The following is a 12,824-nucleotide window of genomic DNA, read 5'->3' as shown; positions in this document are numbered from 1 at the left end:
CCCAGGTTTTCTTACTGTCCCCAGTCGGAAGATGTACCAAACCAGAGGACACATTTTGGGGAAGCTGCCAGAGACAGCAACAGGCGGTGTTACAACAAGAAATGTTTGCACAGCCGCGTTTTCTGGGAGCAGCCGCATCGCTTTTGCTTTGCTCAGGTGTTGTACAAACCAGACTTTGCACATGGAGGTAGCAATTCGTTGTAAGATTGGGAAGAGAAAGCAAAGACAAACAGGCTGAGGTTCAGGTCCCAAGTCTCAGACTGCAAGAATTCAAAGCGCCTTGTCAAACACTGAGTAAACTTACCACAGCCATGGAAAATAAGAAAGTTTCTAAGACTACTGCAGCATCTAACAAGCCAAAGTTTTCAATCAGAGCCAGCGTGGAACTTTTAATTTTCATCTTTTATTTAGCAGAAAAGTTCTTTTAAAAGCCTGATTCTTCCATTTGTATTCTACCACGTATTCATAGTCAGCAAATTACCCAGAACTTGATCCCCCTTCCTCGGGCTCTCAGCACTCTTCCTAAATCACCAATATGCAGCTCTTACGACTAGCTCCATGACCTCCTAATCTCCTGGTGGTTTTTGTACCACAGGGATTAGGCACCCAGCCCAGATACTAGAGCTGCAGGTAGTCCCCAGTCAGTCTTTTCCCGCTGTTTCTCAGCACCCACGCTGTCCATGTGCCCGCAGACACAACCAAATACTGATTTTAGTTCCCGCTCCAGCCCTATGGGAGAAGAGAGCGGGCAGAGAGAGTTCTCCGACCCAGCGTGCATTTATAAGGCTTCTTGGCCACGTGGATTTTCAGATGCACTTTCAGCGTCGAGCTTTTCCGGAAGCGTTTCCCACACTCACCACACTCGTAGGGCTTGGCTCCTGCGTGGATCCTCAGGTGCGCACCGAGGGCCGAGCTATGCCGGAAGGTTTTCCCGCATTCCTCACACTTGTAGGGTCTCTCCCCGCGGTGGATCCTCAGGTGGACGTTGAGCGCCGAGCTCCGTCGGAAGCTGTCCCCGCACTCCACGCAGATGTAGGGCCGCTCCTCCGCGTGCGTGGTCTGGTGCTTGATGAGAGTGGGGTGGTCGCTGCACCTCCTGCCGCACTCGGCGCACTGGTAGGGGCTGGGCAAGAGGCCTCCGCGGTACACGGGCACAGCCTTTCCCCCGTGGATGCGGCGATGCGTGGTGAGCGCTGAGCTCTGGCTGAAGCTCTTCCCGCACACGGGGCATTTGTAGGGTTTCTCGCCTGTGTGCGTTCGCATGTGGGTCACCAGCGAGGAGCTCTGGCGGAAGGTTTTGCCGCACTCGGTGCACTCGTAGGGTTTCTCTCCAGTGTGGATCCTCTGATGCCGAATGATGGCCGAGCTGTCCCGGAAACGCTTCCCGCACTCCTGGCACTTGTGGGGCTTCTCTCCAGTGTGGACCCTCCGGTGTATGATCAGGGAGGAGCGGTCGCTGAAGCTTTTCTCACAGCGGGGGCAATGAAACGGTTTCTCGCCCTTGTGGCTCCTCTGGTGGACGATGAGATGGGAGTTCTGGCTGAAGCTCTTCCCGCATTCGTTGCACTGGTAGTGCCTCTCTCCCGTGTGGGTGCGCTGGTGCCTGATCACGTTGGACCTCTGGCTGAAGGTCTTCTCACACTCGTTGCACTGGTAGGGCTTCTCGCCGGTGTGGATCCGCTGGTGTTTGACCAGGTCCGAGTTGCGGGTGAAGCTCTTCCCACATTCGGAGCAGCTGAAGGGTTTCTCTGTCAGGTGGATCCTCTGGTGCTGGCTGAGGTACGAGCTCCGGCTGAAGCTCTTCCCACACTCGGGACACTCGTAGGTTTTCTCCCCCCCCTGCTGAATCCAAACGTTCCCACACACGGCAGGGTCTGGCTTGTCCCCAGCAAGGATAACCTTGCTGATGGGGCTGCCGCCACCGTCCTCGCTCTCCCACACTGCCATCACACAGGGAGTTACCGTTCCCTGCCTCTTTCCAAAAGAGGGCTCCACCTTGTTTTCTGTCTCCAGCTCCTGCTTGCAGCCTTGTCTTTCATCAGCGTCCTGCAGGGTATCTCCTGTGAGCCTTCTGGAGGGGAACGAGTGCAGTTCAGCTCTCGCAGGACTTCCCTGATGAAGCTGGCCCTTCTGTGCGTCACCCATGGTCCTGCCACCTGCTGGAGTGAACAGAGGAACTAGCAGTGAATAATCCCTGCAGCTTCTCTGAAGGAGAGGACCAAAAGGGGCAACCTGCTGCACGTCAGCCACCGCTAGCCAACAGCTCAGGAGCCAGCCCCTCGGTTTCTTCTCTGGGCAGAGGGAAGGCACCGAGAGGGAGAAGCATGGGAAGGGAGCGTGACCTGGGAACAGGTGGCCTCTGTGGCATGGATTGCAAAGAGGGTCCTCTGCCATAAAGTCACAGCCCTAACGGATGAGCCCTATCACTTGCTTGTCCTCAAACTTCCCACATCTAGCGACGCTAGGGAAACATCATCACTGCTCTCCTCAGCAGCCCCCAAGCACATAATTCTCTTCCCACTTCTCTTCCTGTTGCCTATGAATCATTGCTCTTCTCCAGCATTCCCATGCTTAATCAAGGAAGGAAGCAGACACCACCACAGGAACACCCTCCCCTGCTAAGCAGACTGTTTTTCTTTCCTCTTTCCAGCTGTAGACCTTTTCCTTAAAGAGAAAACCCTACATATTCTGCAGCAAACTACATCTAGGTTTTGTCTACAGAACAGACAGGCAATTGAATGGAACGATCAACTGTTTTGTTAATCAAGCATGGAAACGAGACTGAAACATTTTGAGGCTCCTGGCTTTTTATTAGTTACACTGCTATGGAGAACACAACTGGGAAATGAATCCTAGCAGATTAGCTGGAAGGCACTGCTTGCAAAGTTAACATCCTCATCTTACGTGTGGGAGGTCAGAATCTGGGAAGAATGCAGCAGGATGAACCCCTCCAGTTTTGATTCAGCTGATCTGCTGATTTTGGAAGACAACACACTGGTTATACCAATTTCCAAAGTTCTTACAACACACAGGGCTGAGAAGCATTTGCAGTACAAATAAAACAATAGCACTGGCCCAAGGCATGGACCTCAAGACAGCTAATTGACCAACAAAGCATTAAAAATATTGTCAGAGTGAAAGGAATAGAAAGCCACACTGGTTATTTTTGCCTTCTAAAATTCTGAGTATAGTCCTTGCTGAAAAATACACAAGATTTGATTTCATTAAGATTCCCTGGGACTGTGTTTCATCTTTAACATACCCTGCCTATGAATCTTCCTGAAAGCAGAGTCTATATAATACAGGAGCAAAAGAAACTGGATGAGTGCGAAGTATGCAGCAAAGCACACGCCAAATTTTCAGCATTCGCTTTTTTCTTTCTTTTCCAGACATGCACTATTCAATTTCTCACCTTGTGAGCAGTATCTCTGCTGCCTCAGTGTGTAGTTGCTCCTGGCCACAAAGCTGTTTCTCTTCACTCCATCCAGGAGGTCAAAGCAAAGTCAGGGCTGGCAGCTCCTGATCAGAGAAAGAAAACAGATGTAACAAATAACAGTCCTAACAGCAGTGTTGTAGACTGAGATTACAAGCGAGTAAGTATTTAGGAAACAAAAGCAACCTAGGCTGGAGGAAAATGATGCTCAGAAGCATGAGGCATGTTCTGCCACAAACGCCGTGAGGCCAGCGCTCAAGTCTGCTGGCCAGGGAAGCTCACACAACAAAGACAGGGTTAACTGCACGTGCCACGGAGGGCTGCCCTGTCAGCTTGATGAGTTTTGTCTAATAAAACAGAGCTGCCTCAAGCCATTTTCCCTCTGTCACCTTTCTTTCCTGTGAGCTAAATGAGAACACGATGCAGTCCCATCCTGCAGGCAGAGAGAAAACGGCCGCACTGCTTTCTGCATCTGCCCGGAGTCCCCTGCCTTGCTTCACCAGGGGAGGATTTTGCTCGCTCACCCTCGGAGGCTCAGCCAGGCACAAACAGGGCTGGGAAAGAGACGAGATTTCAGTCTGCTCGCACATGATGTGAATTTCCCGTCCTGTGCTCCAGCCAAACGGCAGTTTGCTTGCTTCGCTCCTGGCTGAGCTGACGGGGCTGGCGGCGAGCACTGACGACCCGCCACACACACCTGCTCATGCATGAGCAGTGACACAGGCTCGTTTGGACAGCTCTGAGCACCAGCATGCTCTCCCCCTCCTCAAGGATCTCTTTTTTTTGGAGCAGAAGTGTGCTGTGCAGGAGTGGGTGCTGTGGGGTTGCAAATTAGGTCACCTAGATAGCTTTGCACCATGTGCAGCAGCAGAAGACAAAGGCATTTTAAGATGCTGACTTCTGGACGCCTAGAAAGGTACGGGTTAGAGAAAGAAGACGCTTAAAAACTGCAAAGGTGAATACCAGCTCTGTAACGGCATCGCGCCTCTTTAGCCACGAGGAATCCCACTGATTTTAGGAGGGGAGAGATGTCCTGCTTCAGTCCCTTTCTGCTACCATCCCAGAGCAGCTCCAAGCCGGTGACAGCAAAGGAACTGCCCCGTGAAGGACACGGCCGGCCGAGGATGGGTGAGCCCCCAAGACCACAACCCGTGGTGAGGCAGAAGCATGGAGAGAGTATTCTGACAGGAACTCAACACTGGGCGGGGGACAACAGAACAAGGAACAGAGGTGTCTGTGACACGGGGAAACCAGAATGTGCTTCCCCAGCTCCACTGGGGCAGGAGGAGGAGGAGGAGGAGGAGGTGACACCTCGGGGGCCACCTCAGGCAGCGCGCACGGTGCCATGTCAACCACGTGGGCTTTCCTCCTCCTGTCTGGTGAGTAGGAAACATCTCCCCTGCAGGTCAGAGCCTAAGTGAGGATTTCCTTTGGAGCTGCTACTTTGTTCATCGAGGAGAGCCGGGGATTGACTGAGGAGCCAAGGGAGGGGGACTCGGAGCTGGACACAACTGGGCAGAGGCTGGAGATGTGAGGCAGGCTGGCACGTAGAGCAGAAACGGGAGCAATGGCAGGGATTTAGGTTTGAACCACCAGCCAGGAAGGGAAGAACCGGCCAGATGAGCAGGTAGAAGAGGCAGGAGAGCTGAGAGAGGACCTTGGTTAAGGACAAACATGAGCGGGAAGAAACGGACAGAAAGGCCTGGCCCACCAGGCCACATCCTAGCAGGAGGCTGTGGCGGGGTCCCATATTTCCTGGTCTCCTCAGCCCCCACTTTCTGAAGATTTCCGCAAAGCCATTTGGCAAAGCATCCCACTCTCACCTAATGTTGTCTCACAGAGGACTCGATAACCTCTGTGATCATTTCAAGGCGGAAGATTGCACACTTTTGTGTGATCCTGCTGCATCTACAGGCACACAGATATTAATAAGATGGCACAGATGTTAACAAGACAGAGGCCATGAGGAAATTTTTAAGTCTGCTTTTACCAAAAAAAAGAAGAAAAAAATAAAAGGGACATGATAGGTTAACAGACTACTCCAGGGAATGCTTACAGCGTGCCTAAATCATGTTCAGTTTGCAACTTTAGATGTGTTCCCCCTGTGCATTGACATAGTAATAGCTCTTTAATCCAGCTTCTCTTTTTTCACACGGGTTTTGGCTTCTTTAGACCCAAGATGGCCAACGCCTTTGTAATGAGCAGCTATTCGTTAAGCTATTCAGTGAAGTTAAGGGTTATGTCACCCTCACTGTTCAGCGTTTGACTGATTTATTTGCTGATCCCATTTGAATGACTCATTTCCTCGTGAACTTTTCATATACTCTATATTTCAGTGCTTCACAGCTATTAATTGGTTTATAGTGATTTTGTGAATGGCAAAATGAGGGCAGAGAGGGATTAAAGTTAAAAATACCCACTACTTCTAGAATCTCACTTTGAGATGCCTCAGCCCTGTCTTCTCCGAGCACACATACTAATGTAGCACTAACACTCAAAATACAGCACATGCAGATTCCAAAACTGCAAAAGACTTCAGCCTTCCTATAAATGGCAGCCCACAAGATAATGAAAATGCCATTAATAATGTGCTGAGAAACCTGGTACTCGCCTCGCATCACACACAAACCTCTGTGGTGTAGCCAGGAATAAAACCTCCTTCTTGGGAGAGCCTCCACAAAACCACCCCTCCTCTTCCAGCCTTCTTCTTTTTTATACACCTTCCCAACTGGGGGAAGTGAGGCAGGTGTCTCGAATGCAGCATGAGCCTAACCTGGAAAACTCTGATTCCCTGTCTGGGCGGGTCCAATCTCCGCAGTGAAGGAACTGGCAGTCCTAAGGATAGGAGAATAGCTTGCTGCGTACTTAAAAAATGTATAAAAAACATATGCACAAGGAGATGAAACTAAGATTGCACACGGCAGTTTCACTTGCGCGCATCTAACTTCCAAATGTTTGATTTCGACAGCTCTCATAATGTTCTGTACAGGGAAGAACTGGCTTTAAGTTTTGCATATGGGTTCAGTGAATGCTTGGACCGTTTCAAGGGCATACACATATCTGTTGGGGCATGCCCCATTAACACCAGCAGTCAGGATACACTGACCCAGAGGAGGAGAACTTGCAGACACAAAAATCTTGAAAGGAAACCATCTCCTTGCTCCAGCCCTGACAGCAGAGCTGCATTTCCAGTTCCAGCCATGACTTCCAAGACATTTCTCCCAGCTCAGGACTTCAGCCTCCAGAGGTTTTGGTCAAAGCCCTTCAGCCATGTACTCTCTCTTAAGTACTACCCACCTCGTTAGCAGGGGGCTGACGACATCTAAACCCCCGATCTTGACCCTGTTCTGCCATTTATGATGTTCTTTACCTCCCACCAGCGCTCTCAGGCTGGGGCTGCACTGCTGGCCCCCGGAGCGTGCAGGCACAGCAGCCAGGAGCGCCACTCTCCAGCCATGAGTACCGCCGCTTCTTCAGGGCCCTGCGGGTCGCCCACCACGCCGCCACCGCCTGCCACCTGCGCGCGCTGTACGGCTGCCAGAACCCCCTGGTCCGGAGGCTGGATGAGTATGAAAACCACGGAGTGATCCCCAAAGGTAAAGCCAGCTGTAACTGCCAAGGGCTGTCACTCGACAGCGAGGTTGCTGCTGGTGGGACCTCAGCACTGGAGTTTCTCACCAAGGCTGTGTCTTCGTTTGCCTCTTCGTAGGGCCCGTATGTTCTGAGCTGCCAGGAACTCCTTTCTTCCCCAACTTCTGCGCCTTTGCTTCTTATCGCTGTACTATGAAATGGTACTTCATTAAGGTGAGTTATTTAGCTATTTCCTGAAGATCCTGGTGTGCTCTGGGCAGTGATAGGTTGAACAGGAGAAAACTGCAAATGAGGACATGGGAAAGCAGGAGGCCAAAAGACAGGGAAGACGGAAGGGAGCTGTGGGCAGCTCCCCTTCCAAGGGTACCCACAGCAGGCTGACCAGCTTACACAGATGGCATCTTACACAGATGCAGACAATTGCCAAGGTGGAGGCATTGGGGAAAGTATTGTTGGAGAAAATGAACCTCTGAGGACCATCTCGGCCCTTATGTCCAGGTCTCACCCCCCAGCAAGGTGAGATAACCAGGCTACTGCAGGGGAAAGGCTGACTTGTGCTGGCTATAACAGGCAAGGAAAGAGGAAAACAACTGGGAGTGACAAAAGAGATTTATGGCAAGGAAAGTTGATAGAGGTTTCTCCCCTCCTTGGGCCTGTAAAGAAGCTCACCTTTACAACTCATCTTTGCATGTTAACCTCACAGAACAGGGGTACAGCTGGGGGGCTGCTCCCCAGGTGCACTGCCTCTACAGAGGTACATTTCTCCCCCACAGAGGACTGCATGCCCAGGAGAAGGCAAGGCTGAGCTGGGCAGCACAGGAACCTTCAACGTGACCATGAGCAGTGATGCAGTGTTGTCTAGTATCTTCCGCTCCCAGCCCCTTTTTCCCACCTCTCCTACAAGCCCCCAGCCAGCCGGCTCCAAACTCGACACAGAAGTAGCTGTGGTCTCCAGCTCCTTACCCGAGGGCTCACCAGAGCTGACGAGCATCCAACAGAGCCCTTCTGACCTGCATGCCTCAGAGGTGACAGTCAGTGGCCAGCAGCAGGGGCAGCTGCCCATCAGTGACATCCAGGATCTCCTCCTGAGGCTGCAGGATACCCACGTGCAGAGTTTGATGCAGAAACTGCAGCAGATGATGGCCATGGGGAAGGCAGTGGGGGAGGAGGAGTTGCAGGCTGTCGCCCTGAAGCTGCTGATGGCCCTGAACAACGCAAACGTGTCCTAGGAAGGAGTCCTGAGGCAGCGGCAAAGTTGATGGTGCTTCCCCAGGCCAACAGTATGGGAAGCAAGGGGAAAAGGCGCAAGGGAAAATCCAGGCACCCGAAATGGTATCGCTCAGGATTCAGAGAAAGACATTATCCTCTTGAAAGTAACTGTACTGAATGTATATTGTCCTCTCCCACACAAACTGCTCACCCACCACTGCTCAGTCTAGGAGATCGCTATTCTTGAACAAGGCAAGATGGAAAAAAATTGCTCTTTTCGTACATGTGGCTGTACCACCACCATCGCTGGGGTTTTTATATCCTTCAATGAATGCCACGGGAGAACACTGGCCTTCCTTCCTCAAGGACAAGTGTTTCTGCTGGGCAGCATTACGGGAAGAGCCTTCTTTGGAAACGCGTGTGTGAATACCCACACACATACAGACGAGGGGTGCTCTACATGCAGAAGGCCTTACCCTGCAAGGGAACTGCTTGTTCTGGTTGTCTATTTCTGAAATAGATTCTGTTAAATGCACAGTAGCCATAGTGAGAAACTCTCGTCTCTCAGAAAATAAGTAACGGAGCCACACTATTAAGCAAAACCCCGTGAAGTTACCTGCTAACAGCAGAGTGGAAACTGAGGGAACCACCTCCGGCTTTCTGCATCTCCACTCACTCGCAGTTCAGAGCCACCATCCTCTGAGGGCAGTCCTTAGATCTCCTTCCTTTTTTATTTCTTTTTTTTTTTTATTATTTTTCTCCCCAATTACCCACCAAAGCAACCTAAACACCGCAGCCTCGCTTCCCCCTGCCCCCCCATGCGACCCCCGCGAGCATCTCCCCCCACCCCCAGCCGTGACAAAGCCCCCCCCACTCCCCCGACCCCACAGCCCTCTACCCCCGACCCCCAACCCCACACCCTCGATGGGGTCCCGGGGCCGAGGGCAGGCACCCCCACAGAACTGGGCACCCCCACAGGGCTGAGGCTCCCCCCCAGCAGCGGGAGGGCTCCGCGGTGGCTCCCTCAGCCCCGGGGGGAACCGCGCTGCCTCCCGCTCCCTCAGCGCGGCCCCGCGCCCGCTGTGGCGCCACTTACCGCGGGCGGGCGGCGGCCATGGGGCCGGGGCCGTGTGAGGGGCGCCTCAGCCCGGCTCGGCTCGGCTCGGCTTGGCTGGGCTCGGAGCGGTGTGGCCGGGCCCGCTCGCCGCCCTTAGCCCTTGGTTGCGCCGCCGCAGCGGGGACGGGAGGGGGCGTGCGGCCCGCAGGCTGCCGGGGGTTGTTGTGGGGCTGAGGGGACCCCGGGTCCTGGGGAGGGGTCTGAGCCTCGGGGGTGGGGAGGCGGTTGGGAAATGAGCTGCGTAATTCGGGGGGCTTAATATAAAATAAATACTGGGTAAAGAGCGGGCTGTGTCCTTGTGTCTTACTGCCACACTGCACCACCGAGTGGGCTCATTGGTCTCAGCACAGCACCTTTTCCAGAGGGGTTCCTGGGTGCACAGCCCGGGCTCCTGAGGTGCCCGATACACGCAGCTTGAGCAAACCTAGACTTTGCAGCCTCCCTGCTGCTCAGAAAAGGACTTTGCACAGGCAGCACGTTGCCTCTCCTCAGCCCTGCCCCAGCTGCTTTCATCTGGAGATGCTTCTCCCTCCTGGGGCGGGCAGGTGATGTTAATATCGCTGGTAGGGGAAACCTCCCCAGCTGTGCTCAAAGCCCAGCTACCAGAGCACAGCTTCACAGAGAGAGGGGCAAAGCCCTCCTCTGCCTTGCACTTTTAAAAATCCCCCTCCAGCATAGCTCTGGTAACAGACCTGAAGGGTCTGGGGAAAAAATCTTGCTTCAACAACATTTTCTATTAAAAGCATATTATGGAAGACTTAAATTATCACTTGCTAATTTGTGCTGATTGGTATTTCACAGTAAGAGCATTGGTATTATCAGAGCTTGCCATGTGATTTACAAGCCCAAGCCTGGTTATCGCCCATGGCCTCTGCTGAAATCTTCCGCCGTCTGCTTTTCCCCGGTGTGTTGTTTTCTGCCTCCTGAGAGCGTGCCTCAGTGAGCATACCCTGTTTGGCTGCCTTGCATCTTAAGCAGAACTGCCAGCTGAATTTTGTGAAGTAATACCAGGGCGTTAGCTAAATGTCCTTGATCAGTTTAAACACTACCCAGAAAACCTCCTATTTCAAACTCAAAATAAGGACCTTATGGTCCTGCATCTTACTGTTTGCCAGAATATTGTCCCAGTGTGCCCTGTGAGCCTACTATCAATCTAAATAGGCTGCACCCTTCCTTTGGCAGCTGTTAGCTTCAGCAGCCCAGACATTGTCCATACAAATGAAACAACGCAGCAGGCTTACATAAAAGCAGAAATTGTGAAAATGCAACAAGTCATCCCTTCACTAGCCCCACAAAGTTCCACCTCTTTCCCCATAGCTGTTGTCAGCTACAAATGAATGTTAAGATGTGCTGAACTCACTCCATAACCAAGAGATTTCATAGCACGTTTGGGAAGAGGGCATCTCCACACCTTTTCAACATGGTTTCTGACAGCAGTCCCACAGAGAGACGTAACCTCAGGACCCACCGGTGTGCAGCCCAACCAAGCAGCTTTCACATCATCAGCACATTGCTGCTGGTCCGTTCCCTGCACTGATAACAGCTGGGTACAGCGGGTGGAGATTTTCTTCACCAGGGGATTCAACAGCAGCTACAAAGCAGCCTTCACAAAGTGCCATGTATGGCACATTAAGCTTTTGCAGAGGTTTATGCATCTCTGCTTTCTGTAACTCCTTCCTTTGCACCGTGAGACACCTGCGGACAAAAAAAAAAAAAAAAAAAAAAAAAAAAAAAAAGTAGAGTTCGCCATCAGACAACAGAAAATGGCTTTTCTGAGCCATATTACCTCTCATTCCTCCTACCTTTACCACAAATCAAGTCTTACAGTATTTTATTCTGAAACTGAGGGCAAGGGCTATTAATTCCAGAGAACAGCGTGTCACACATCAACTTCCACTGATTTTTTCTCTGCCTGAAGGTTAATAGCAACAGTAACTGTATTTCACTGTATAGTAATGGGTGAAAAAGACACTTTAAACATTACAATTTAAATATAAAAGAAACTGAAATTGAGGAAAAAGGCTAACAAGCCTTACTCTGCTTCTTTATGAATAGACAGAAATGTCCAGATCAGCCTCCTCAGCCTGTACTTCACAAAGGATCCCCATCACAAGTTCTCACCCCTTATTTGCTTTTTTTTTTTTTTTTTTTTTAAATATTTCGGCAGTAATAGGGTCACTATTTTCTAGCTTCCCTGATGGTTAAGGTCTTTGGCAGTCTCACAGATCTTAAAAACACCTCCTTTCATTTAAGGACTCCAGTCTAAAAAAATCTTCTTTGTTAATTATGAGGTAAAAAATGTCCAACCCACCATGCATTAGAAGGGAATACCTTACATCGTCTCAGACATGAAAACAGAATCAACAATTCCCAATGCAGTGAACCTGATTTCATTAGCATTTTTTTGCCAATATTCTGAAACTGCTGGTTTTTTTCAAATCAGACTAAAGCTGGGTCAATTATTCCAGCTCCCTCTGAAATGAACAGGTCTGTGTCTGAAGCTGGCTACCTTAAGGCTGAAAGCCTTAATTATTTGTTTGCCCAGTAGGCAGTCTTTCAAAGCAGGCAAGATCTGATTTAGTATTTTATAGGTATGCTACTTTAGAGATTTTCAGAAAACCAAGAGATATGTAGATGTGTCAACAAGGAACTCTGGTGTCTTTGCAGATAACTTTCAAAGAAAACAGAGCACTAAAACATTCCGAAATACATGGTAAGAAGTCTCTCAGAGCCCTTGCTCTGCTCCTAGAGCAATGCTTTGAGGACTGTGAGAAAGAGTCAGGTTTACTTTTCCACAAGCTTAAAAAAAAAAAAAAAAAAAAAAAAAGACAAAAAAAAAAACCTTGTTTTTCCTAACTTCCACGTGCGTAGCTGAGGAGTCCCATTACTTTCACAAGCAATAGAAAAGTAAATCTCTGACTTGTCGATGAGGCATTCAGATTCTGCCTCTCGGTGACCACAAATCTGATTATTCAGGTCTCAGCAGCCAAGTGGCAGCAGTTGCTTATAACGAACACCCAAATGCATGGCATTGAAGGGCTGCAATTGGGAGAAAATGGTGCTGAAGGGCAACCTGTCAGCATGCAAGCAGTAAACCCAATTACTGTGATTTATACTCATAACCTGCAAAACTAATGATAACATCTTCAGTTTTAAGTGAAGGATGAAAATTCATGAGTCCAGGTCTCAAAACCCTCTAGCATGTTGTCTCTAGCAATAGTAGGTAAGGAATATGAGGCAGTTACATGCTGTAAATCTCCTATAGGCATTGCAAAAAACATGAAGTGGAAGATTAGGGCAGGGTAGAGGGAAAAGAGATCATTTCTTTTAGTGTTCACCCCTGTGAGGTGCATCTGCCCTAAGAAAAGCTTACAACCAACCTTCAGCTGGTAGGGAGGGGTTTCTGAGGCCCCAGATGGTTGTGATACACCATACAACATAACCACTCCAAAGAAAGGGAAGAGGAGCCACAAG

General features: G+C 50.4%; 2 protein-coding genes across 7 annotated transcripts; one reads left to right on the top strand and one right to left on the bottom strand.

Annotated features, from left to right (window-relative positions):
* Positions 1-38: 38 nt before the first annotated feature.
* On the bottom strand, positions 39-12,324 carry LOC101793727 (uncharacterized). Of its 6 annotated transcripts, none has more exons than XM_027468844.3 (4): positions 12,193-12,324; positions 9,330-11,045; positions 3,413-3,519; positions 39-2,156 (listed from the first exon to the last, which is right to left on the bottom strand). In XM_027468844.3, exon 4 carries the CDS (start codon positions 2,143-2,145, stop codon positions 730-732), a length of 1,416 nt encoding a protein of 471 aa, XP_027324645.3. In that variant the 5' UTR covers positions 2,146-2,156; positions 3,413-3,519; positions 9,330-11,045; positions 12,193-12,324; the 3' UTR covers positions 39-729. The 6 variants fall into 6 exon arrangements, with proteins under 6 accessions (XP_027324645.3, XP_027324486.3, XP_021132404.4 ...); XM_027468685.3 differs by having other exon boundaries at positions 39-2,159; positions 12,193-12,323; XM_021276729.4 differs by lacking the exons at positions 9,330-11,045; positions 12,193-12,324 and adding an exon at positions 8,850-9,023.
* LOC140001519 (uncharacterized) lies at positions 4,655-8,253 on the top strand. The gene is made up of 4 exons (XM_072033083.1): positions 4,655-4,812; positions 6,814-7,029; positions 7,143-7,237; positions 7,798-8,253. Exons 1-4 carry the CDS (start codon positions 4,689-4,691, stop codon positions 8,251-8,253), a joined length of 891 nt encoding a protein of 296 aa, XP_071889184.1. The 5' UTR covers positions 4,655-4,688.
* Positions 12,325-12,824: the final 500 nt, after the last annotated feature.

This window comes from Anas platyrhynchos, chromosome 1, assembly GCF_047663525.1.
Source record: "Anas platyrhynchos isolate ZD024472 breed Pekin duck chromosome 1, IASCAAS_PekinDuck_T2T, whole genome shotgun sequence".
NCBI classification, from domain to species: domain Eukaryota; kingdom Metazoa; phylum Chordata; class Aves; order Anseriformes; family Anatidae; genus Anas; species Anas platyrhynchos.
Note: the sequence above shows the minus strand (reverse complement) of the source record. Positions and strands in the feature narration are given on the sequence as shown.

Coding starts and splice junctions, on each gene's coding strand:
- LOC101793727 (XM_027468844.3), bottom strand. CDS start 2,145: ATGGGTGACGCACAGAAGGGCCAGCTTCATCAGGGAAGTCCTGCGAGA.
- LOC140001519 (XM_072033083.1), top strand. CDS start 4,689: ATGTGCTTCCCCAGCTCCACTGGGGCAGGAGGAGGAGGAGGAGGAGGA. Junction 4,813..6,813: donor GGCTTTCCTCCTCCTGTCTG/GTGAGTAGGAAA, acceptor ACCTCCCACCAG/CGCTCTCAGGCTGGGGCTGC. Junction 7,030..7,142: donor CCACGGAGTGATCCCCAAAG/GTAAAGCCAGCT, acceptor GCCTCTTCGTAG/GGCCCGTATGTTCTGAGCTG.